We start from the raw sequence: 27,671 nt of genomic DNA, 5'->3' as shown, positions 1-27,671 counted from the left end.
ACCGGAACGAGTTATTGAGAGAAATTTACATGAACGCATTGTTTTAAAGTTGAACAAAATGGCGGTCCAAACGAATGCAGAAAAAGCAACGTTTATCAAAACATCCTTATGTATCCTACACCGAAATAAAGAAAAGGGATAAGAACATGAAGAATTACGGACATTAAAGATAAAATGTAAATAAAACAAAGTATCATATTCTTTTAAACAAAGAAACAGTAAAGATATATTCACACACCCCTTCACGGAGTACCAACGGACGATATACAATTTCCAAGTGATAATTTTAACGGATTTCACTGGGAACGTTTATTACGTTGACCCCGGTATTACGTTATTTTATCGTGACAAAATGGAAAACGTAATAACGGGGTTCCACTGTATATATAAACATTAAACTACATTGCCAGAATATTATTTCTACAACAGATTCCCCAATATTCATCTCAGAGTGGACTGAGTCAGAAAACAGCTCCAATTTTCTCCACAATACAAGCTTCACCACGAACATTAACAAATAAAACTTCCTCGACATTCACAACAATCACAAAAGAAATCAGGTAAAATCATCTCCAAAAGCAAGAAAACAATTCAGTTTGTAATACTCTAGAGCTGTTAAAATCCACATCCAACAGATCTTGTTTACATTTTTTTTTTTTTCATTCTAAATAATACTTTTCTACAATATAAAATAATGAAAAGAAAATGATAATAAAAATACACCCCACATGCCATGGCATATCAGGAAGTACACAGACATTGTCGTGCTCCGATAATGAAAACAAGTAAAAATTATCAAAAATAAAATAAATAAAAGTACACAGACATTGTCGTGCTCCGATAATGAAAACAAGTAAAAATTATCAAAAATAAAATAAATAAATAAAAGGAAACCTAAAATCACCACATGGACGGAATTGTTATGTATACACAGGAAGGTGTTGTTATATAAATACCCGGAAAAATTGTTACGTATATACAAATAGCGACAAGATTCAAGTATACACAGGAAGGTGTTGTTATATAAATACCCGGAAAAATTGTTACGTATATACAAATAGCGACAAGATTCAAGTATACACAGGAAGGTGTTGTTATATAAATACCCGGAAAAATTGTTACGTATATACAAATAGCGACAAGATTCAAGTATACACAGGAAGGTGTTGTTATATAAATACCCGGAAAAATTGTTACGTATATACAAATAGCGACAAGATTCAAGTATACACAGGAAGGTGTTGTTATATAAATACCCGGAAAAATTGTTACGTATATACAAATAGCGACAAGATTCAAGTATACACAGGAAGGTGTTGTTATATAAATACCCGGAAAAATTGTTACGTATATACAAATAGCGACAAGATTCAAGTATACACAGGGAGGGGTTGTTATATAGATACCCGGAAAAATTGTTACGCATATACAAATAGCGACAAGATTCAAGTAAAAATATGCACCTTGTATTAATCAAGAAAGAATAGCTCACTAAGGAAAATTTGTATGTATTATGCATTTACCTCACCTAAATTTGAATATTTGGGGGGATAAAGGTTGGGGGACAGAGAAATGAAAAATACAACATACACAAATATCGATTAGACAGTGCGGATGATCAGAGCTGTGATCATTTTAGTACAACACCTTGAGCAAACTTTGTTTATATGTTTGTTTACATTCCAGAAAATGGACAGCTGGATTAATATCATGAAAATATCACTCACTCTTATAAAAACATTACGTATAGTGAATATAACATACACAACAACACTTATGTTAATATGTCTATCAACAAAGAATCAGAGAGAATCCGAATGTTAATATGTCTATCTAACAAAGAATCAGAGAGAACCCGAATGTAATGATTAACATCACTAGTAATGGTGTCATTCTCGTGTATCAATGTAGAGATAAACCGCTCGATTGCAGTCTGTGTAACAGTATATGTGATATATACAACCTTTTTTGTTCCCAAGTTTGAGCCAAAAGAAAAAGATCTGTGGCAGCTCTAACAAGTATACACAGAGACAGACCTACAAGGAGATGAATGCACCATGGCTATCACACACATTGATACATAGAGGGGGAATCAAGGGGCACTGTATGTACGCATTGATATGTAGAGGGGGGTCAAGGGGCATTGTATGTACGCATTGATATGTAGAGGGGGGGTCAAGGGGCATTGTATGTACGCATTGATACGGAGAGGGAGGAATCAAGGGGCACTGTATGTACGCATTGATACGGAGAGGGAGGAATCAAGGGGCATTGTATGTACGCATTGATATGTAGAGGGGGGATCAAGGGGCACTGTATGTACGCATTGATATGTAGAGGGGGGATCAAGGGGCACTGTATGTATGCATTGATATGTAGAGGGGGAATCAAGGGGCATTGTATGTACGCACTGATACATAGAGGGGGAATCAAGAGGCATTGTATGTACGCATTGATACGGAGAGGGAGGAATCAAGGGGCACTGTATGTACGCATTGATATGTAGAGGGGGAATCAAGGGGCATTGTATGTACGCATTGATATGTAGAGGGGGGATCAAGGGGCACTGTATGTACGCATTGATATGTAGAGGGGGGTCAAGGGGCAATGTATGTACGCATTGATATGTAGAGGGGGAATCAAGGGGCATTGTATGTATGCATTGATATGGAGAGGGAGGAATCAAGGGGCACTGTATGTACGCATTGATATGTAGAGGGGGAATCAAGGGGCATTGATATGTAGAGGGGGGATCAAGGGGCACTGTATGTACGCATTGATATGTAGAGGGGGGGTCAAGGGGCATTGTATGTACGCATTGATATGTAGAGGGGGAATCAAGGGGCATTGTATGTACGCATTGATACGAAGAGGGAGGAATCAAGGGGCACTGTATGTACGCATTGATATGTAGAGGGGGGGGTCAAGGGGCATTGTATGTACGCATTGATATGTAGAGGGGGGATCAAGGGGCACTGTATGTACGCATTGATATGTAGAGGGGGGGTCAAGGGGCATTGTATGTACGCATTGATATGTAGAGGGGGGATCAAGGGGCATTGTACGTGCCTCTCCTTACTGCATACAGTAAAACATGCTTATAATGAACACGCTTATAACCAACTACTGCTTACTGCAAAGTCATATTCATTCCCCTATAAAGCGAAAATAAGGAATAACCTATTAGATATTATAAAGTTTGGTTTGTATTTTGCTGGCCCTGGAGGTTCGCTATAACTGTGTTTTACTGTATAATGAAGTTTGGTTATAACAGACTGTTTCACGCTGGCCCTGGAGGTTCGCTATAACTGTGTTTTACTGTATAATGAAGTATGGTTATAATGAACTGTTTTTCTCTGGCCCTGGAGGTTCACTATAACTGTGTTTTACTGTATAATGAAGTCTGGTTATAATGAACTGTTTTAGGCTGACCCTGGAGGTTCTCGATAATCTAGTTTTACTATACGTTATGCATTCTTCCTTTGAAGTCACAGAAAAAAACATGATAAAATATAAAACAAAATGAAGTCAAATGAACTGAGCAGACAGGACACTATTTATCTTTAACGTCTATTCCGCGGTCGGTTTGGTCCGCCTGTTACGTCGGGCGGCGAGTTTGGCCTCCAGCCCCTGTTGAAGGCGGGCCTTATTCATTTCCTGGGCTTTCTGGAAATCGCTGACTTCTTTCTCATGTTGTTTTTTCAGCTGCTCAATGTCACCTGCACAAGAACAAACAAACAAATAAACAAAAACAAATCAATAGCAAATAAATAACAAACAAATTTGAATGTTCTCTATCTACGAAAGCTATCATGTAAATTTCAACTCTTGAACTCAGTGATTCTTGAAAAGGTTTTTAAAGGACATAACCCTATCTTTGTCTTTTCTTGATTATCTCCCCTTTGAAGAGGACAGTGGTGTTTATTTGTATAAACTTAAATCTTCCCCAAAGGGTGACTTGTACTAAGTTTGGTTGAAAATTGTCCAATGGTTCTTGAGAAGAAGATGAAAATGTGAAAATTTTACAGACAGACAGACACACAGAAAAACAGTGATCATTAAAGCTCACATAAGCTAAAAAACAAAATAGAAAAAAAAGAATGTTGACAAAATTCCAAAGGTAGCAGCAGTTTCGAGGATTTCATAATCATACCCCCCTCTTCGGGGAAGAAGTAAATGAATGCGAAATATCTAATTCAACCAAGTACGATAACAAAATAATTCTCTGAACCTTGAAGACGTTAGTTGGGGGCGTTTTTGCTTATATGAAATACGTTGACAATATATGCACTTTTATAGACAACTTTGTCAAACAGATTTAAAAATACACATCATGCTTACCAAATAAGTCTTCCTGTGAGGGAATTGGTGCCAGTTCATTAAGCGGTATGGGGGTAGGAGCCGGTCCGACATCATTATTTCCAGGCTTTAACTGAAGAAAAAAAAAGTCAGCCTAAATAAAAGGTGAAGAGAACGAACAGTGATCAATCTCATAACTCCTTTAAATGTGAAGATAAGGAACAGCGATCAATCTCATAACTCCTATAAAGGTGAAGAGAACGAACAGTGATCAATCTCATAACTCCTGTAAGGAATACAAAATAAAAAGTTGGGCCAACACGGACCCCTGGACACACCAGAGGTGGGATCAGGTGCCTAGGAGGAGTAAGCACCCCCTATCGACCGGTCACACCTGCCATTGGCCCCATGTCTTCGTCAAGTAAACAGAGTCAAAATCAGTGTGTATGAATTTCTCATTCCGAGTACAGTAAAACACAATTATATCAAACACACTTATGATATTTACATGCTTGCAAAGTGATTTCCATTCCCTATACATGTAGGTCTAGTTTTGAAACATCATAAACTTATTGAATAAAACAAATTACGTTTAAAATGAATCAAAATTGTTCATCCCCAGCACTTCACTATAAGCATGTTTTACTGTAATTGTTCATCCCCATTCAATTGAATTAAGGCGTCCCATACAAAAATAAAGTAAAACAGTTGCATAAAATGGCCTTTTGTGTTTTCTATGGGAAATATTTAATGGAAAATATCCGAGAACCAAACAACGTTTAAACCGATACCCAGTAGGCTTCCATATATTTTCATCAAGGCATATGTTTAACATCATGAGACTATCACGTGACATTATATATTTAGAACCAACAAAAATTATTGCGATAATTACAAAAGTGCAACGATATCGGTTACATGCAGGCCGACCCTTTTAATATTGAAAAAAAAGAGCCTCCTTTACATTAACTGAAAAGTTTTGGGAACAAGTTCTTCGATAGAAGGAAGGAAGTTTAAAATGCATCTAATGCAGCATATTTATTATTTTCGAGAGTATGCAAGGTGAAGATAACGAACAGTGATCAATCTCATAACTCCTACATGCAATACAAAATAGATAGTTGGGCAAACACAGACCCCTGGACACACCAGAGGTGGGATCAGGTGCCTAGGAGGAGTAAGCATCCCCTGTTGACCGGTCACACCCACAGTGAGCCCTATATCCTGATCAGGTAAACGGAGTTATCCGCAGTCAAAATCAGTGTGCCAAGAACGGCTTAACAATCGGTATGAAACACGTCAGACAGCATTTGACCCAATGCGAGATTGTATTGACGAACTAGATCGTTATAACGACCATAGAATTTGTGAAATGCTGACTTCAATCGAGACTGTTGAAATCCCTGCACCATTAACTTGTTTGTCAGTAGCTTACCTCGATTTAAAAACTGACTATACCCAGAACAAGCTCTTGCATATCGAATCAGTTGAGATATATAAACACCATATGCAGGTGATAATGGAATATTGCTACACAAATATGGGAAGTTGACAATGGAGAAGCTGAAATCATCCCGTTTGTCATACAGTTGAGTTGTCAGTTTGCAGTTAATGTCTACTTTCAATAAAATATCTTCTAAGTATGAAGCAGAAGTGGACAACTCTGTGGTGTTCTTTATTTCGAGCTCACAGGGATATATCAAATCGACATATGAATGAAAGCTATCATTGTTAATAGACAAAAACGTCATCGATATATCTAAAAGTCGAATTGAAGGTCACAGCGAGAGATTTTTTCTTCTCACGTAGAAGTTTTTGAATAAATTCTGCTTCATATGAATATAAAAACAGGTCAGCTAACAAAGGAGCACAATTCGTGCCCATGGCAATTCCAACAGACTGTTGGAAGACCTGATCACCAAAGACCACAAAGATATTGTCAATGAGGAACTCTATGCAAGAGATTATCAGATGCGGAAAGGGGTTTCTTTTTGTATCAGAAGTTGTTCTCAACACTTTTCTGATATATCAATGTAATAAGAATATCAATATATAAACATCAAGCACCACCATACACTGTACATCATTGCAGTTTTACATTTACTGCAGCTGGTCGCAATAATTATGTAAATTAAACGCAATGCTAATCCGAATCAGGAGAATATGTAGGGACGATTTCAAGGTAACAATATAAAATGAACATCACCTTCTTGCAAACTAGATATGATAAATGCAGAGTGATTTGATATGAAAAAGAAATAATATATGATTATATGATAAGCATTTGACATGAAAAATTTTCATGTATACTGCTTATCACTTGATAACAGTAGTAAATAATGACATACTATGATGACACTTTCCCCGCGATACAACTGTAAGAACTTGTACGTCGTGACGTACGTTTTTATTGTGACGTCATATGGTGCGAAGTGCACTGAGGTACATTTATATACAGCACTGTAATTGTTCTCGGGAAGCCTTAACTGAACTGAGCAGCACTTCACTATAAGCATGTTTTACTGTAATTGTTCATCCCCAGCACTTCACTATAAGTGTGTTTTACTGTAATTGTTCATCCCCAGCACTTCACTATAAGCGTGTTTTACTGTAATTGTTTGTCCCCAGCACTTCACTATAAGTATGTTTTACTGTAATTGTTCATCCCCAGCACTTCACTACAAGTGTGTTTTACTGTAATTGTTTGTCCCCAGCACTTCACTATAAGCAAATTGTACTGTAATTGTTTGTCACCAGCACTTCACTATAAGCGTATTTTACTGTAATTGTTCATCCCCAGCACTTCACTATAAGCGTGTTTTACTGTAATTGTTTGTCCCCAGCACTTCACTATAAGCAAGTTGTACTGTAACTTCATTATAACCATGTTGTACTGTAACTTCATTATAACCATGTTGTACTGTAACTTCACTATAACCATGTTGTACTGTAACTTCACTATAACCATGTTGTACTGTAACTTCACTATAACCATGTTGTACTGTAACTTCACTATAACCATGTTGTACTGTAACTTCACTATAACCATGTTGTACTGTAACTTCATTATAACCGTGTTGTACTGTAATTTCACTGTAAGCATGCCTTACTGTACTGTGCACTTATACCGAGTAATATGTTCAAGTGAAATTGTCTAGACTAACTTAAAAAGTAATGCAGATATCAACTAGAACATTGTCTCCTTAGCAAAAGAAAATTACAGTGATCAGATTCCATTGTCTCAAAATTATAAAAACATATGCCCTTAACCTTGACATAACAATTTATTCATATTTGGATATTTTATTGAACAGAGACGTTAATGGCAAAATAACAGCTCAACTTTCTGACAAATATTGATTTCAGCGTCTTTGTCATCAACTTCAACAATATGTAGCAATATTTCATTATCTTTTCCATATGGTGCTTATGTCTCTCAACTTATTCAATACACAAGAGCCTGTTCTGCATATGATCATTTTTTTAATTCAAGCCAGACTACTGACAAACAAGCTCATGCTACAAGGGTTTTAACAGTTTCTTTTGAAGTCAGCATTTTGCAAATTCTATGGTCATTATTATGCCAATACATGCAACCTGTCATTGGGTTGAAAGCTGTTTGATGTATTTTATAACACTTGTTGGGAAATACTTTACATAATGATTTAGACTATGGGTTACTCCGTTTACTTGATGAACATAGAGGCTCAAAGTGGTAGGTGTGACCAGTCAACAGGGAATACTTACTCCTACAATGCACCTGTTCCATGGAGGTTATGGTTAGAATCCTTTGCTTGTTGTCAGAAGCAACTAAAATGGGTGGTCCCATGGATGAGACCACAAAACCTGAAGCCCCATGTTCTAGCAGGTACGGCATGATAAACATCCCTCCCTGCACAAAGGCTGTAACCACTGAGCAAAATTTTGCAGTCCTTCACTGGCAATGGTGACGTCTCCATAGGAGAAATAAATTTTCGAGCGGGAAGTTCCTTATTATATACTTTCGATTTCATCTCTTCTTTTTTCTTTAAAAGTTTGCGGGCATATATCACACGATATATGCCCTGAAACATTTCGGCCCGCAAACATTACGTCACAATCAATACACAAGCAAATTACTACGTTGTTAAATTTCAAATTTTTCGTGTTTTTCATCTTTTACTCAGTTAAACCAATAAAGAAATTGTAAAAAATAAATTATTGTTAGTTTCTAAATGAAATTGAAAGTATATAATAAATAGGTTATAGACTTTGTATGGGAAAATATGACGACCTCATTTTTTGTCGCGGACGGACCTCGCAAGCTCGGTCCGTCTACGCGCCAAAAAACTCGGTCGTCATATTTTCCCATACAAAGTCTATAACCTATAAATATCCCACCTCTGGTTTGTCCAGGAGTCCTGTGTTTGTCCATGAAACTCTTGATTTAAAAATTTGTCTCCTTTATAGGAGTTATGAGATTGATCACTGTTCGTTAACTTCACTTTTCATTAAGTATTTAGTGCAATGAACAAACTGGAGAAAACAGATATCATATCCAGGGTCATCGATGTACGTGAGAAAAAAATACAAGATGAGTAAAATATCAGCAAATATATTCCTTACTGAGATCTTGTAAAATATCGATAAACAATATATTTCTTACTGAGTTCTCGTAAAATATCAGTAAACAATATATTTCTTACCGAGATCTCGTAAAATATCAGTAAACAATGTATTTCTTAATTACTGAGATCTCGTAAAACATCAGTAACCAATGTATTTCTTACCGAGATCTCGTAAAATATCAGTAAACAATGTATTTTTTACTGAGTTCTCGTAAAATATCAGTAAACAATGTATTTCTTACTGAGACCTCATAAAATATCGGTAAACAATATATTTCTTAATTACTGAGATCTCGTAAAATATCAGTAAACAATGTATTTCTTACCAAGATCTCGTAAAATATCAGTAAACAATATATTTCTTACCGAGATCTCGTAAAATATCAGTAAACAATGTATTTCTTAATTACTGAGATCTCGTAAAACATCAGTAACCAATGTATTTCTTAATTACTGAGATCTCGTAAAATATCAGTAAACAATATATTTCTTACCGAGATCTCGTAAAATATCAGTAAACAATGTATTTTTTACTGAGTTCTCGTAAAATATCAGTAAACAATGTATTTCTTACTGAGTCCTTGTAAAATATCAGTAAACAATATATTCCTTACCGAGATCTCGTAAAATATCAGTAAACAATGTATTTCTTAATTACTGAGATCTCGTAAAATATCAGTAAACAATGTATTTCTTAATTACCGAGATCTCGTAAAATATCAGTAAACAATGTATTTCTTACCGAGATCTCGTAAAATATCAGTAAACAATATATTTCTTACCGAGATCTCGTAAAATATCAGTAAACAATGTATTTCTTACCGAGTTCTCCTCTTCACCTTCAGCCTTGAAGATGACAGCTTGAATCTCTGGATCTTCGTCATCATCAGCCGGCAAATCTGACAAATAAAACATCATAATCTCACACAGTATGAAGGTAAATTATCAATCTGTTTGTTCTCCTCCAAAGTACCCACATAAATTATCTACATCTGTGCCGAATCACAAAATCTTTCTCTCTTAATTTTTTTCTATTTATTCATTAATTTTCTTTTGCAGAGTGCACATTTATTAAATACATTTATGATGAATTACAAAAACTGAATTGATATACGAAAGATTACATCAAGTCATATCTAACTATACTCAACTATCTTATTCAGCAAACTTAACAACAGAAACTAACAAAATAAACCCTTTGATAGCAAGTAATCATTTTAATTAATTAATTAGCTTTGACAATTTTTATGCTGGAAATACAAATTCTATACAGGGACACAGAATTTTTGAATTTATTCCCATCATGAAATCCCCCTTTTGCATTTTTTTTTTTTTTTTTTTTTTTTTTTTTTGAATTAAAAAAAACATGTTGGGGTGAAATTCAACATGAAATTTACATACAAGACTCAATCAAAACTACTGACTCAGTGTATGTGTCTATGCATGTGATTATGAATTTTCCTATTGGACAACTTCATATAATTATACATAAATGAATATGAAACATTTCGGGAAAATCATAATTAATCAGATATGAAATAAACTGACATTTGACACTCAGTCGACTTTCTAAGCTCTAGCTTGCATGTTTATATATCTACAGGCAGATAACCATGATAAACGAACACAATTCTAATGAGAATACCTGTAAATATACCTGTAAATACCTGTAAATATACAGTCCACTCCACTTATATTGAAGTCGGTTATATTGAAATATCTGTTATATTGAAGTTAAAATAAATCCCCCAGTAGCAAATATTTGTGTAGTTCAGTATTGGTTATATTGAACTTTGGATACAATGAACAATTCAGGTCGGTCCCCTGGATTTCATTACATCCGGAGTAGACTGTAATATTGCATAGTCACAGAAATTACACAATGCAAAGTAATATTTCATAGTCACAGAAATTAGACAGTGCAAAGTAATAGTGCATAGTCACAGAAATTAGACAGTGCAAAGTAATAGTGCATAGTCACAGAAATTAGACAGTGCAAAGTAATATTGCATAGTCACAGAAATTAGACAGTGCAACGTAATAGTGCATAGTCAGAGAAATTAGACAGTGCAACGTAATATTGCATAGTCACAGAAATTAGACAATGCAAAGTAATATTGCATAATCACAGAAATTAGACAATGCAAAGTAATAGTGCATAGTCAGAGAAATTAGACAGTGCAAAGTAATATTGCATAATCACAGAAATTAGACAATGCAAAGTAATATTGCATAGTCACAGAAATTACACAATGCAAAGTAACAGTGCATAGTCACAGAAATTAGACAGTGCAAAGTAATATTGCATAGTCACAGAAATTAGACAGTGCAAAGTAATATTGAATAGTCACAGAAATTAGACAATGCAAAGTAATATTGCATAGTCACAGAAATTAGACAGTGCAAAGTAATATTGCATAGTCACAGAAATTAGACAGTGCAAAGTAATATTTCATAGTCAGAGAAATTAGACAGTGCAAAGTAATAGTGCATAGTCACAGAAATTAGACAGTGCAAAGTAATAGTGCATAATCACAGAAATTAGACAGAGCAAAGTAATATTTCATAGTCACAGAAATTAGACAGTGCAAAGTAATATTGCATAGTCACAGAAATTAGACAGTGCAAAGTAATATTTCATAGTCAGAGAAATTAGACAGTGCAAAGTAATATTGCATAGTCACAGAAATTAGACAGTGCAAAGTAATAGTGCATAATCACAGAAATTAGACAATGCAAAGTAATATTGCATAATCACAGAAATTAGACAGTGCAAAGTAATATTTCATAGTCACAGAAATTAGACAATGCTATAGGGTTATTGAACTTATATTGGTGAATATTGGCACGAGTTGGCTGTGAAAATGCACGAGCTTGCGAGTGCATTTTGACAGCCAACGAGTGCCAATATTCACCTATATAAGTTCAATAACCCTTTTATTATATAGCTAAAGTATTTAGTTGTTAAATTATATCCCTTTTCACTCAAACTACTCCAAAATAGACGAGAATTCATCAATATTGGCAGTGTGCAATAACAGCATGCACTTCTTAACTGTTCAATATTTAACCCGTCATTAATGCATGAAGCAAACTGATTTTGTAAATGGGACATCATAATTTATGTACAGTAAAACATTTTGCTTAAGTAAATATCAAATACCGGCTCTGTCAGATTCGGAGGACCGTCGTCTGCCATTTTGGCTTGTTTACGTCGTTACGGTAAAGTCAATATTGAACGCTCATACTCGGAATGTTTCGGGCACATACAATTTACGCAATGCAAAGTTAGCGTTCAATAAATTCTCAGGATATTGAACGCTAACATTCTCTAGATTTTACGCAGATTTTATATTAGATTATTTATTAGCTATATAATAAAAAGAAATATTGCATAGTCACAGAAATTAGACAGTGCAAAGTAATATTGCATAATCACAGAAATTAGACAATGCAAAGTAATATTGCATAATCACAGAAATTAGACAATGCAAAGTAATATTTCATAGTCACAGAAATTAGACAATGCAAAGTAATATTGCATAATCACAGAAATTAGACAATGCAAAGTAATAGTGCATAGTCACAGAAATTAGACAATGCAAAGTAATAGTGCATAGTCACAGAAATTAGACAGTGCAAAGTAATAGTGCATAGTCACAGAAATTAGACAGTGCAAAGTAATATTGCATAATCACAGAAATTAGACAGTGCAAAGTAATATTTCATAGTCACAGAAATTAGACAATGCAAAGAAATATTGCATAGTCACAGAAATTAGACAGTGCAAAGTAATATTGCATAATCACAAAAATTAGACAATGCAAAGTAATATTGCATAATCACAGAAATTAGACAATGCAAAGTAATATTTCAAAGTCAGAGAAATTAGACAGTGCAAAGTAATAGTGCATAGTCACAGAAATTAGACAGTGCAAAGTAATATTGAATAGTCACAGAAATTAGACAATGCAAAGTAATATTGCATAGTCACAGAAATTAGACAGTGCAAAGTAATATTGCATAATCACAGAAATTAGACAATGCAAAGTAATATTTCATAGTCACAGAAATTAGACAATGCAAAGTAATATTGCATAATCACAGAAATTAGACAATGCAAAGTAATATTGCATAATCACAGAAATTAGACAGTGCAAAGTAATTATCCAGAGGATGTTCTCCATCACCAACACAATGTAAGCATCACAGTATGTCACATGTTGTTCATCACCATGACAACAGTATAGTACATGCTGTCAGTCAACAAGACAACAGTATATCACATGTTGTTCATCACCATGACAATAGTATAGCACATGCTGTCAGTCAACAAGACAACAGTATATCACATGTTGTTCATCACCATGACAATAGTATAGCACATGCTGTCAGTCAACAAGACAACAGTATATCACATGTTGTTCATCACCATGACAATAGTATAGCACATGCTGTCAGTCAACAAGACAACAGTATAATACATGTTGTTCGTCACCATGACAACAGTGTAATGCATGTTGTTCATCACCATGACAACAGTATAATACATGTTGTTCATCACCATGACAACAGTGTAATACACCCTGCCCATCACCATCACAACAATATAATGCATGTTCTAATCATAACGAAGATATTGCAATAAAGGAGGTTCACTTCATCATCAAGAATACAAAAGAAGATGTGTTAAATATTGCTTGCTATTTATAAACTACAAGAAAGAAGTTAATTGTCATAGAAAAGAGACTCCTACAGGAAGCAGGTATATTCCAAACCAGAGTAAAAGATTATCAAATTACTCTCAACTGATTCATTAAGAGCTTGTTCAGCATATGATCAATTTGTTTTTTTATAAAGGTTTCAGCAGTCTCATTTAAAGTCAGCTATTCTGTAAATAATGATCTAGTTTGTCAATACAACCTGTCATTGGGTCAAATGCTGTCTGATGTGTTTTATAACAATTGTTAGACCATCCTTTACACAATAATTTTGACAGCAGATGAATTTGTTTAACTGATCAAGATATCAGGCTCACAACAGGTGTGATCGTCAACAGGGGATGCTTACTCCTCCTAGGCACCTGATCCCACTTCTCAACAGGGGATGCTTACTCCTCCTAGGCACCTGATCCCACTTCTCAACAGGGGATGCTTACTCCTCCTAGGCACCTGATCCCACTTCTCAACAGGGGATGCTTACTCCTCCTAGGCACCTGATCCCACTTCTCAACAGGGGATGCTTACTCCTCCTAGGCACCTGATCCCACTTCTCAACAGGGGATGCTTATGCCTCCTAGGCACCTGATCCCACTTCTCAACAGGGGATGCTTATGCCTCCTAGGCACCTGATCCCACTTCTATTATATCCAGGGGTCTGTGTTTGCCCAACTCTTAATGGCCCGATGATTGGTATGAAACACGTCAGACAACATTTGACCCTTGACAAATCCCTGAGAACCCTCAACTCCCGTAGTTACTCCTTGTCACTAATTCATGATATCCCTAGTTAATTACTTGCAAACATTATAGTATTATTAATTCTTGACATTCCATAAAATCCCTTAAATATCCTTTAGGTCCCATATTCCCAACAATTTCCCTTAAATAATCTTTGATATTACCTACATATTTTCCAGACAGTTCCCTCTAATAATTTCTGATATTCCCAACAGTTCCCTTAAACAATCCCTTATCTTCCCAACAGTTCCCTTAAACAATCCATAGTACTATGCAAGCGGTATACTAGAAGTGTTCCCAATTTTCCATCAAAACTCCTGGTTTCATCATCTTTAGATGTGACAATATGGTGAGGTGCAAAATCACGTGACAATCTGGATATCTGAATTTGTTTACAACAACAACCTGTGTGCATCTGTGTTTGTTTACATTGCCTCAAACTCTAGAAATTCTACGCTATTGATTAGTCTAATGAAGCTCATGATTAATTCTAAGCTGGATAATTCTTCCTGGATTCAAAGTCAATACATTAACAGTATCATACAGAAATATACATGGGCGGTATACATCAGCATTAATGAGATACAAACTACCACATCTAACTGAAGCATTCTAACACAGGCTAGGTCTATCACATGTTATTTAACTCTCACACGCTGTTACAATCATTCTAACACAGGCTAGGTCTATCAGATGATGTTAGTTAACACTCACACTCTATCAGAAGCATTCTATTCTTACCAGATTTTTGCGCTTTAAAAGGTAAAGGAAACAATTCTAACTCAGAAATACTTAATCAAATAGAAGGACTTTGGATTTTTTGCCATGTGTTAGAGATAATTTGAAATCTCAAATAGTTTCATTATTATCTGGATTTTTGTTCTTCATCAACTTTCACTTTCAATTCTTCTTTTTAATTATTATTTTTTTTGAAATGTTGAATAAAAATCATTGGAATGATACAAAAATGAAACTTTTTTTGTAAATCATTTCATGGCATTTATAAAGTCTTTGTTTAAAAATAAAAATCTATTTCATTAACCATCTTTACTAATCACTAAATTTAATTTCTTTGAAGGACAGATTTCCTACCCGAGTCGCCGACGTCTAGCTGTCCTCCTTCACCTTCCACTTTCTCCTTTAACAGTCGGATCCTCTCGGACCTCAGCGCCCTGCTGGCCTCGGACTCTTCCTTCGTGGCCTGTAGCACATCTTTCTCTATCACGGTGTTAATGACCTGTACATAATCAAGAAATTCGTTAAAAAAGAATCCTTTTTCATTGCAGGATTTCACAGTCAAAGTGCTTTACAGGAATCCATCCCCCATTTAATACTCATATAATAACATCATAAAATATCACGACAAAATGATATCAACAATAATAAATGGTTTTATCTGAAATTATTTCTTTTCTTTTATTTTTCTTTTTTTCTTTTTTTAGATTTTAGCCTCTTATGATCTAGCATTCGGATTTTGGATTTCAAACATTCATTACAGCTTTAAAATGCCTTTTACCATAAATATATAAAACCCTACGGAATGAGAGCAATTTCTACTCTACAATATATACAGTGAAGTTGGAACGGATTATAAAGAAAAAGGTGAAATTTCATCATGACATGATTTGGAATGAAAATGTTTTGGGCAAAATTTGTTTCATCATTACTCCTGTTACTGAAATCATCATCTAGCAGCAGTTCAAAGTCCATGCCTTCCTTTCAACAATTAAATCATGTATATCAACCCCCCACCCCTACCTGCCCCCCAAAAATAAATGTCAATCCATGGGCCAATCAAAAGCTAATGTTGCAAGGAATGCAGTCAAGTTGTCCATTATCATCACTTCTTATATACATGTATTTTATGCAAGGTGAAGATAACGAACAGTGATCAATCTCATAACTCCTACAAGCAATACAAAATAAATAGTTGGGAAAACACGGACCCCTGGACACACCAGAGGTGGGATCAGACAAACACGGACCCCTGGACACACCAGAGGTGGGATCAGGTGCCTAGGAGGAGTAAACATCCCCTGATAACGCTCATACAAGAATGCTCACGAAATAAATATCCAATTCCTCTCTTATAGTTACAGAGTTCTAATGTTCAGACATCAGACAAAGCAAGACCCAAGCATCGCAAAGTTTACAAGTGTCGCAGACGAGATCAGATCAGTGAGTGTATAGAGGGCTCCTAAGTTTACAAGTGTCGCAGACGAGATCAGATCAGTGAGTGTATAGAGGGCTCCTACAGTCAAACTTTGTTAACTCAAAATCAAGAGGCAGAGAAAACACTCCAAGATATGCGATGGTTTGAGATTATTGAGGCTAAAATATGTAAAACATGGTAACGTATATCACTTTGACATATCCATGGTAACATACATCACTTTGACATAGCCATGGTAATGTATATCACTTTGACATATCCATGGTAGCGTATATCACTTTGACATATCCATGCTAACATATATCAGGTAATTCTGCTGCACTAAATACATGTATGTGAGCTTTATCGGCGAAAAAAAAATCGTCAAAATTAAAAGAGGTAAAATTTCTATCCATATAAGTGATACACTTGTTAAATAAAACCGCCCCAAAAATTAAAGTGCTAAATTTTCAAACCAATTTTTGGAGAAAAACTCGCCAAATATTCCCCACACCATAATTACCCAACATATGGTATTCGAGATATCAATTTTCGAAATACCGAAATCAAATTATAACCTTACATTATCAAACCATTGCAGTAGCGCTGATGCTCGGCGATGCGTGGTCCGGTAACACTCCCCCGCGTGTTTGTGACGGTCCGCTGACTGCATGTCGATGTATATGTTGTTGGTTGCCTTCTCCAGCGTCTGGACCTCGGTGGGTTTACAGTACGGAAAGTCTATATTGTCTAAGTAAGTCTGACAGCTGCGGAGATTCTGTATCGCTGCTATCTGGTTATTACGAACCTCTGTAGCTATTGCATATTTCTGCGGCATTTGCCTGTTGAACATGGAATGATAAAGTGTGCATGCATATAAACTGTCAACAAGGGGTCATCACTTAAATCAATATAAAGAATTTTCGATTGAGTAAATGCTACAGAGGCCAGGTTTTTTCTGCATACAACAAGATTTTATTTCCCCAAAATCTGATTAATTGCCATGACTAGAATCACGATATTTGAAGAGTCCAAAGACTGCGAAACTCCACAAACACAGTGTAGCACATCCATTCTGTAAATCTAACATCACTGCATCCCTTCCATATTTAAATCACTCATTGCCATTGTGTGATGTAGGCACAACCAATCAACCTATACAATGCTTTCTCTAATCCAACAAACACAGGGGCCTCAATGACCGAGTGGTTAAAGCATCGCGCTCAAAATCACACGGCCTCTCATCTCTGGTTGGCACGGGTTCAAATCCTGTTCATGCCGGTAAGTGAGAAAGTTTCCCAGTTTACTTGCGGAAGGTCGGTGGTCTCTTCCCAGGTACATTGTATCTGGGTTCTATCTTCCACCAATAAAAACTGGGCGCCACCAGATAACTGAAAAATTGTTGAGTGTGGTGGAAAACATCAATCAATCAATCGATCAACAAACACACCAGACTAAAAAGCATAATGAAATCGGGGAGTGGAGGTTATCAATTACCAAAGATTCAGAAAATGTTTACGAGATCATCATTATCAAATCTTGTGGAAGAAAAACAAAACAGATTTGAGAGCAGTTGCCATTGTCCTACTAGACATACCAAGCATACTAGTAATCATAGCGAGAACTGGATTTCGAAAAGTTCACACCAAACTACAAGAAAATACTAGTCTAATAACAAAATATATTCAATAGTAACAGGAAACTTACAGGTTACTATAGCAACAGGAAACTTACTTCTTATTATAGCAACAGGAAACTTACAGGTTACTATAGCAACAGGAAACTTACAGGTTACCATAGCAACAGGAAACATACAGGCTACCATAGCAACAGGAAACTTAAGGTTACTATAGCAACAGGAAACTTACAGGTTACTATAGCAACAGGAAACTTACAGGTTACGATTTTCCAGCTCAGCCCAGCGTTTGTTTGCCTGTGCCATCTGGTTGCATGCATGCTGCAGCAGTATTCTCCCGTTGGTCCACTTGTACTTAGCATTTCCTATGCGCTGTCTCTTTTCTCTTATAAGGTCAAGGTCACTTTCCAATTTATTTTCAAGGTCACTTCCATATGCTCCATCAAAGATTTCAGCTATGAAGAAATAGACGGAAAAAAATCTTAATCAAGAAACGGGATTTTAGATTGCAGAGGTGTTCACTTGAGCCATCTTAGCAACAATGTAATAATTCTAAAAATAGTCCAGTCAGCCAAAGAAGAAAGCTTGTAATTTTCCAGCTTTAAGGAAGTACTCTACATTGTCATAATGGTTGATTTCCTTTTAAAACATGGATGAAAATATAAACATCAGCAATATTTGTCTATTCATTAGAAAAATTCTCTCAATAAGTTAGCACATTGACTGCTGAACTGCAGATCGTATGTTCAAGTCCAGTACGGGTTTTAAATTTTTCTCAGATTGCTTTCAACTAAAACTGCATTTTTGGGGCTGAATAAAGTAAATTTGAAAGTTTCCAATTTCAAAATATTGTTGTACAAATCCTCCACTTTTCATCGATATCAAATTTCTCTGGTGTAGCATTCCTCCTTAAGAAACCTGTATAGTAAACAAGCTACTCTCTATCAAACACTTGCCATTAACTGTGTAAGCTATGAAGTTTGGCTATTACGAACTATTTTCACCAGCCCTGGAGGTTCTCTATAACCGTGTTTTACTGTATAATGAAGTTTGGTTATGATGAACTGGTTTTGCTGGCCCTGAAGACTTATTATAATAACCGTGTTTTACTGTATAATGAAGTTTGGTTATGATGAACTGGTTTTGCTGGCCCTGAAGACTTATTATAATAACCGTGTTTTACTGTATAATGAAGTTTGGTTACAATGAACTGTTTTTGCTGGCCCTGAAGACTTATTATAATAACCGTGTTTTACTGTGTTTTACTGTATAATGAAGTTTGGTTATAATGAACTGTTTTTGCTGGCCCTGAAGACTTATTATTATAACCGTGTTTTACTGTATAATGAAGTTTGGTTATAATAAACTGTTTTTGCTGGCCCTGAAGACTTATTATAATAACCGTGTTTTACTGTATAATGAAGTTTGGTTACAATGAACCTGAAGCGTATAACACTACACCATTTGAACCAATCCGTTACCGTTCTGTTCCAGATGAGACCTTATTTATCATCATACTAACTTGTAAAACACTTGAATCTGATTGGTCAAGAAGCATTTGCAAAAACAAATTGTTACCCTCTGATAAATTCAACTTTTATTTTGGCTTGTAACATCTCTTCCCCACAAGGTTTATGTATACAGAGAAACTTCTCTAAACCGGCCGGCTGTCGGACCGAAAAAACGGCCGGTTTAAAGGGGTGGCCGGTATACCGAGAATTTAGCATTTAGAGACGTTTCAGCTCAATTTTTTTTTAGATATTTCATTGACATAACACAAACCATATAATATGGTGTTCAAGGACTATTATTTCACTATTGGAAATAAAACAAAATAATTTACTAACATGTTTATTTTCAATTTATACCACTAAAACTATTTAAACATGAATAAACATTTTTACATTGACATGCATAAATAATGGAAAACATGCTGTTTAAATAAAACTGCATTTGATATATGTACAGAAATCTGTAGACTAGCAGCATTTATGTAGAATTTCGGCTTATGTTTTCATAAAGAAAACAAACACATAGCCATTTGATTGTTGCAATTAATACACAGAGTAGGTAGGTACTGTTCACTTTGATATGGGGATCTCTGATCAATTATCAGTGGAGATCAAACTAGTCCACTTGTACCTACAGGTAATTATTACAAGAAATAGTCTTGCTGCAATCATCTAATTTTAACTAAAAATTTATAACAGGATACATAAAGAAAACACAGAGGTCTATTAATGGCCTATTATTGGAATTCCTCTTACCTATAAAAACTCTGTTTACGTCCATTGCTTATATCGTTAACAAATTTGTTTTGATGTTTTTGAAAATTACAGTAGTAAATATATAATTTTAATTTTGATGTTTCTTAGGAATTTTAAGTCTATGGAACCCCCCCCCCCCCCCCCCCCCCCCCAAAATCATTTATCTATTGAAAATTATCATTAACAGTCATGGGTTTGTTGTTTATTAACTACTGCTTATATCCATGGTGCAACAATATGGCGTATTGATTGTATTCATTCAATATGTGCATATCTGTTTATAACATTTCGTACAGAAATTTGAAAGGGTCACTTGGATTAGCCAAGCACCAACAAGAGGTACTGTGAGCAATGCTCACTAAGAATACCCCCCGCTTACACCAATCTCCCAAAGGGTGTTGGTAATAGGTATAAACTACCTCTTTTCTGAGTGTAAAAAACAAATAGCATGACAAACCGAACCATATTGCTACTTCGATGTCGAGTGTGCGTGACCTTTGACCTTTTGACCCCAAAATCAATAGGGAAAATCTTCATCCCATGGGTAGTCCATATATATGATATGGTGACGGTAGGTGGAAAGGATAATGCTTTAGAGCCCGGAAACCATTGCGTCTACAGACGGACGGACAGACAACCCGATTCCAGTATACCCTCCCACAACTTGTTGCGGGGGGGGGGGGGGGGGGGGGGGGGTATAATTAACACCCTGGACAGCACAGGTAAACTATAGAACTTATAGAGGCCACTCGTGTTTTTCACACCTCCGGTAGATAATTTCCCACCTGGCCAGTAGGTCAGTCATTTTTCACACCTGGCCGATCTTAATCATCCATCTGACCAAAATTGTCTAGTCTTCAAATAGTGGCGAGTATTATCAGGGTAAATTACACATGTTTGGTAACAATTGTACTTTAAAAAGTGGCCGATGTCCGGTTTTCAGGGATGGCCGGTTTTGTGAGACTTTGTAAGGAAATGTTAAGGTTTCTGCCGGGACTTTGAAAATCGGCCGATATTCAGGGAGAACCGGTTTTCTGAAGGGCCGGTTTGGAGAAGATTCACTGTATATAAAAAGTACCAAGGATGTCTGAAACCAAGGTCAAACTGTTCATTTCCATCTTTGACCAAAGCATGCATCCTCGATGAGAACCGTTCAATCCAGATCTCAAAGCGTTCCGTTCTCAATAAGACCTGTTCTGTTCCAACTGAGAACCGTACCGTTCAGCATTCATTCCCAAACCAATACCGTTCATTACAAACTGTTCAGCATTCGTTCACCGTTCCACTGGTGTAGTATTTCACTCAGGGTCTGTATAATGAGTCGTTTTACTGATCCTGTACTTACACAGTATAGAGACTCACTAGTACACTTCAGGGACTGTATAATGAGTCGTTTTACTGATCCTGTACTTACACAGTATAGAGACTCACTAGTACACTTCAGGGACTGTATAATGAGTCGTTTTACTGATCCTGTACTTACACAGTATAGAGACTCACTAGTACACTTCAGGGACTGTATAATGAGTTGTTTTACTGATCCTGTACTTACACAGTATAGAGACTCACTAGTACACTTCAGGGACTGTATAATGAGTCGTTTTACTGATCCTGTACTTACACAGTATAGAGACTCACTAGTACACTTCAGGGACTGTATAATGAGTCGTTTTACTGATCCTGTACTTACACAGTATAGAGACTCACTAGTACACTTCAGGGACTGTATAATGAGTTGTTTTACTGATCCTGTACTTACACAGTATAGAGACTCACTAGTACACTTCAGGGACTGTATAATGAGTTGTTTTACTGATCCTGTACTTACACAGTAGAGACTCCTGCTCCTGACATAACTTCTCTAATTCGTCCATCGCTATTTTTTCTTTTTTCAAGTTGTCTTCCACCTCCTTAACCTGAGGTTTGATGGCCTCTAGCTGCCTTTTGAACACCTCCTCTTTATTCAAGGCCTCGAGGTACTCAGCCTACAAAAAACCAGAGCCTAGATTAGATTTATTCAACACCTCGAGATTCTTAGCCTACATAAACCATACAGACTAGGTTAGATTGATGGTTAAAATGGCCCTGCTAATTTTCAGTTCAAATACACTTGCACTGTAACCTACTATTAGCACTGACAAGTTAGCATTCTACTTTTAGAACCTATAAACCCCTTCTTTTTTTTTTTACAATGAAAATTCATTTAATGGGGGGGGGGGATTACAAATTGATAAATTTGGTGAGAAAATGTTGCATTTTTCATTTTTACATCCACTATAGAGACTTTTAACATGAGACCAGTCCTAAATTTGAATAATAGATGTGTCGGTAGTAAATAATGGTAGAAATCAGTCTGTACCATATTCATCCTATTAAGCACCCTGGGCACTTAGAAATACAGAATAGAGGGGTGTGGTTATTTAGTTTGAATTTTTTGTGTGTGGAGTTTTTTGAGAAATGTTTAAACACATATTAAAATTCGTCCTGAATTACTGCTGTACATTCCCTATACAATAATATAATCCACTCACACGTTATTTATTAGATGTATTATTAAAATTGAAATATATATATGTAATTTCATTTCTTACACTACATTATGTGTCATTATATGTCTTCTGTTTAGGCCAATTCAATTTAGATTATCATCCCTACCCGCCCCTTAAAAATCAGCCCGCCCCAATTTTTTTTATTTTGCGAAACTTAATTGCGATTTCCGAAAAATTTTCATGTCAGACTCCGCTATTTACACGTGTTATTTACATTTCCAGTATCGTACATGGTGAAAAGCCACGTTAAGAAAATAGATATTGTTTTCTTAATTTCTTGGGTTCTTACGGGTGTAAATTTTGAAGAAGTTTGGTATCTTTCTGTATTTGAAATTAAAGCATAGATTGATATCCATCTGGCATTAAATGATGCACTTTTATTGACAAAAAACCCGTTTGTCATCAATGATTTTCTCAGAAAATAAAAATCAAAAAAATAAAATCCTCCCATCCGTCCCACTTTTTGTTGACCCTGGATGATAATCTACTCATTAAGTTGAATTGGCCTTAGAGGAAACAGTGAACAGCAAACTATCAGTTACATGCATGCAATTGTTTTTCGTCGTTGTTTTTTTCAACTTGATTACAACTTTTGTTTTCTTTTTTGGTCAACAAGAATTTTTTTACAAGTAAAGACGCCAATCGCTATACAACCTTCTCCTTGTCCATTTTCTCATCAAATGCCTCCTTGGACAGGAACGATTTAATGTCCAGCTGGTCCACGTCCGCCTTCTCTTTAGCCCTGTAAAGAACAGACACCAAAATATCAATCTATAATACACAAATAATTAGTGAAACCAATCACTGAATGTTTACTACGTTTTAATGAACATTTAAAATGGCATTTAAAAACTGCATTTAGCTAATTAGTTAACATTTGAAAATATATATTAATTGTCATTTAGCATTACAGTAAAACATGGTTACAGTGAACCTCCAAGGCCGGACAATTTTAAAATGGATGGAATAAAATAAGATGAACAATGTAAATGACGCAAGTGCTTTTAATTTAGAGAGTCAATCATGTTCTGGAAAGCTCTCCAGCACAGAAAGGGGCCTCCATAGCCGAGTAGTTAGAGCATCGCGCTCAAAATCACACAGCCTCTCACCTCTGTCAGCGCGGGTTGAGTGTGGCAGAAAAACATCAATCAATCAATCCAGCCCAGAAATAAAATGCCTGAATCAGGTAGGGAAAGTCTGACCATCGTCACACGGTTCTCAGATTCAAAAACTGCATACGCTATTGCTAATTATCGTTATAGGTTTACGATTACAAATTCAATCTGACCAGACTGTATATGTATGTCTAAGCATATTACAAATACAAAGTAGCAGAAAACTTTTGTATCTTATATTGCACAAGCTAATTATATATATACAAAACAATATTCAAGAGATCATCCAGGGCGCAATAAAGCAAGAAAACTATGAGAATCTAGTTTTTTGTCAGACATTGAGCTTTTGATCTCACCCCTTAATAAAGAGAGACAGATGGAGATTGTTGATCCTGAAAACTTACGTGTTTTTTTTAGAATCAGCATATTTGGTTTCTAGGTCTTTCACTTCGGCCACTATTTTATCGTAGCGTTTCTTCATGCTATCATACGTTTTACGGATATTTTTATTCTCCAGAAGGCGGATCTTGTTGTCAAGGGCAACATATTTGTTGAAGGCATCCATCACCTCCTGCGGGAAAAAAGAACAATTACACCACCCCGAGACAAAATAATACAAAACAATTAATAAGTCACCCTGAGGCAAAATATAGAAACCAATTAAATCAATACGTCATCCTGAGACAAAGTATACAAAACAATTACATCACCCCGAGTCAAACTATACAAAACAATTATGTCACCCCGAGTCAAAATATACAAAACAATTAATATGTCACCTCAAGACAAAATATACAACACAATTAATACGTCACCCCGAGTCAAACTATACAGAACAATTATGTCACCCCGAGTCAAAATATACAAAACAATTATGTCACCCCAAGTCAAAATATACAAAACAATTACATCACCCTGAGACAAAATATACAAAAGTCAAAATATACAAAATATTGCATATTCAATCCAATGCAGAAAATGAAAAAAATAATTAAATCACCTGAGGCATAAAAGACAAAATAATTACAATATACCCCTCAAAGAAAAATGAAATCAACAAGCACTACACTGATGTATAACAGTTAAGCAGCAATCGGGAATTCAGAACCACCAACAGTTTACTTACCCCGGACATTTTGCCTCAATATCAACAGCTCCACACAAACTGAAAGACAAGAACACCATCTATAATAGTGTCATCATGGACGAATGAGGGCTATTATTAAACAAATTGAAATTAAAATGCGCAGAATCAGAATGTAAGCATCATCAAGGCCTACACGTCATTTTAATGTGACGGACCTGCGTTATACCGAAAATCATCTCGAATTTTTTTCTCTAGAAATACATGTATTCTCATCATTCTGGTGACATCAGTAGCATTCATTATATTTTGAATAAGTTGGATATACAATGCCCTATACATGATAAAAATATTGTTTCAATTGTTGCTAATAAGTTGTATGAAAGATTTAAATATCAGTGGTGTAATACACTCTCAGACAATGCAGACAAACGATTTGGTAAATTACGAACCTATGCACTATTCAAAACAAGATTCTGTAGAGAAAAATATTTTACAGTAATTCGTAATCCTCATGTTTTGAAATGTTTCACAAATTTCAGAATCAGTTCTCATTCTCTGGCTATTGAAACTGGACGTTACACACAAACACATGTAAATGAGAGAATATGTACTGTCTGCAAGTCTGACTGTGTAGAAGATGAATTCCATTTTGTATTTGACTGCATAGCATACCAACACTTAAGAAAACCATTCATTGAGTCCATGAACATTTTGTGCAAGAATTTTATAAACCTGTGTAATAGACACAAATTTATCTGGCTTGTGAGCAACGCATGTGACAGTATTATTGAAAAATGTGCCAATTACATATATAGCTGTTCATTACTAAGAAAAGTTGATTTATCATGAACTTGTAAATTTTATTTTTCATCTATCTTTTGGATAATCACTCTTTTATGATTTATGTATATGAACTTTGTATTCTTTGTATGCCCTCTGGGCCCAAAATTGGAAATTACTTACTTACTTACTTACTAATGATTTTCATAATAATTATTCAATACAGCGTGTGTTATTTATGATACAGATACTGAAATACATGTAATATTAAAGAAGCTATCCCTGCATTACAGTGATGCTAAGGTCAAAGGTTAAGCTACTGGTTCGATTGGTCTATTACTTGTTTAAGGTTAAGTATCGAGTCCTGATGATAACGAAGACTTCTCTGAGAACATGCGCGTAATTGCGAAATTCATAACAACTGAAGGTCAGGGGCGTGTTTATTTTTTTTAAGTCTGGATATCAAGTAAAATGGACCGAATCCTCTTGGGGCCAAAATACCTAGGAATATTTGCTAGTAGCCTAGGACAAGTTTATATCGCGTACTGTGAAGCACAGGGGTCCTGAGTGTGAAGTGCACCATACATGAATCTATGATTTAATTACCATTACACGTAGACTGATTAACAAGACTGGGTAGCATTAAACAACATTACAAACGAGCCCGACATTAGCAGTGATTAGGCTTATACTGAGTTGTGCAGAGTATCTAGTTTACAAGCAGATACCCTCGCCATTTCGTGTGTGAATTTGCCTCTACGAACAAAACAAACGGTTCACATAATACTCCCCAGTCAACAACATTAAAAACACCAAGCTCTTACCTACAGCAGCGAAGCGATTTATTTACTTCTCGCGTCTTGCGAAATTAACAGGAAGTGACGTAATTTCCATAGCAATTACTACAACAGAATATTGACGAGGCCTTTTAAAAAACTGAATGACATCGGCGGGACTATTGTTGTCAGTGCCTGATGCATTTGTGTATCATTTTACGTAATATAACATTACTTTCATTTCATGGTATCCGATTTAAGTAAGGATGACGAAACGTCGATAGTAGAACAGTGGCGGATCCAGGATTCCCGAAAAGGCCATGACTTGAATTTTATAAAAAAAAAAAAAAAAAAAAAAAAAAAAAAAAAATACTATACACCAGAAAAAGAAGTCCATATGCTGATTTACGCAGAAAAAGATCCGAGAGATCCTCTCTTAGTAAAATTAGATTGAGTGCACATAAACTTGCAATAGAAAGTGGTAGATATAATTCCACATCAATGAATGAAAGATAATGTAATGCTAGAAATACTGGTGTGATTGAGGATGAAATTCCTATTTTTTTTTTTTTTTTTTCAATGTAAATCTTATTCTAAGCTAAGAAACACCTACCTTAGAAACATTTATAATATAACACAGAAGAATATTAATCTGGACAATGAAAGATACATGTTACAAATATATTTTAACAGTGATATACATAATGTCTTAAAAATTACTGTGAAACTTATTAGAGACTGTTTTGAATACAGAAGTCAATTACCTTCGACTACATAAAATTTATGTAAACAGTATGTAATGATGTCCAATGGGCCTTTGCCAATTGTGCCAATATTTATAAATATTTGTATTTGTGATGGGACACACGTGATGTAATTTTAAGTCAAATATTAGCAAGCATCCATATATGCCAATGATGCTTTGTAAATTTGCGGCGAAAAAG

At 35.5% G+C, this 27,671-nt stretch overlaps 1 protein-coding gene and 1 long non-coding RNA gene across 2 annotated transcripts; one reads left to right on the top strand and one right to left on the bottom strand.

The window, feature by feature from the left end:
• Positions 1–623: 623 nt before the first annotated feature.
• On the bottom strand, positions 624–27,063 carry LOC125661515 (uncharacterized). The gene is made up of 11 exons (XM_056146689.1): positions 26,776–27,063; positions 25,211–25,249; positions 24,489–24,655; positions 23,624–23,711; positions 22,249–22,405; positions 18,413–18,608; positions 17,101–17,359; positions 15,458–15,602; positions 9,729–9,805; positions 4,342–4,432; positions 624–3,719 (listed from the first exon to the last, which is right to left on the bottom strand). Exons 2-11 carry the CDS (start codon positions 25,217–25,219, stop codon positions 3,571–3,573), a joined length of 1,338 nt encoding a protein of 445 aa, XP_056002664.1. The 5' UTR covers positions 25,220–25,249; positions 26,776–27,063; the 3' UTR covers positions 624–3,570.
• On the top strand, positions 8,706–15,767 carry LOC130049263 (uncharacterized). Its single transcript, XR_008797761.1, has 2 exons — positions 8,706–9,843; positions 15,444–15,767. It is a non-coding gene; the product is annotated as an uncharacterized LOC130049263 (long non-coding RNA).
• Positions 27,064–27,671: the final 608 nt, after the last annotated feature.

This window comes from Ostrea edulis, chromosome 8, assembly GCF_947568905.1.
Source record: "Ostrea edulis chromosome 8, xbOstEdul1.1, whole genome shotgun sequence".
NCBI classification, from domain to species: domain Eukaryota; kingdom Metazoa; phylum Mollusca; class Bivalvia; order Ostreida; family Ostreidae; genus Ostrea; species Ostrea edulis.
This window is presented reverse-complemented; position numbering and strand designations above follow the sequence as displayed.

Coding starts and splice junctions, on each gene's coding strand:
- LOC125661515 (XM_056146689.1), bottom strand. Junction 23,712..24,488: donor GCTGATTCTAAAAAAAACAC/GTAAGTTTTCAG, acceptor TGTTCTTTACAG/GGCTAAAGAGAAGGCGGACG. Junction 18,609..22,248: donor GGAGCAGGAGTCTCTACTGT/GTAAGTACAGGA, acceptor ATTTCTTCATAG/CTGAAATCTTTGATGGAGCA.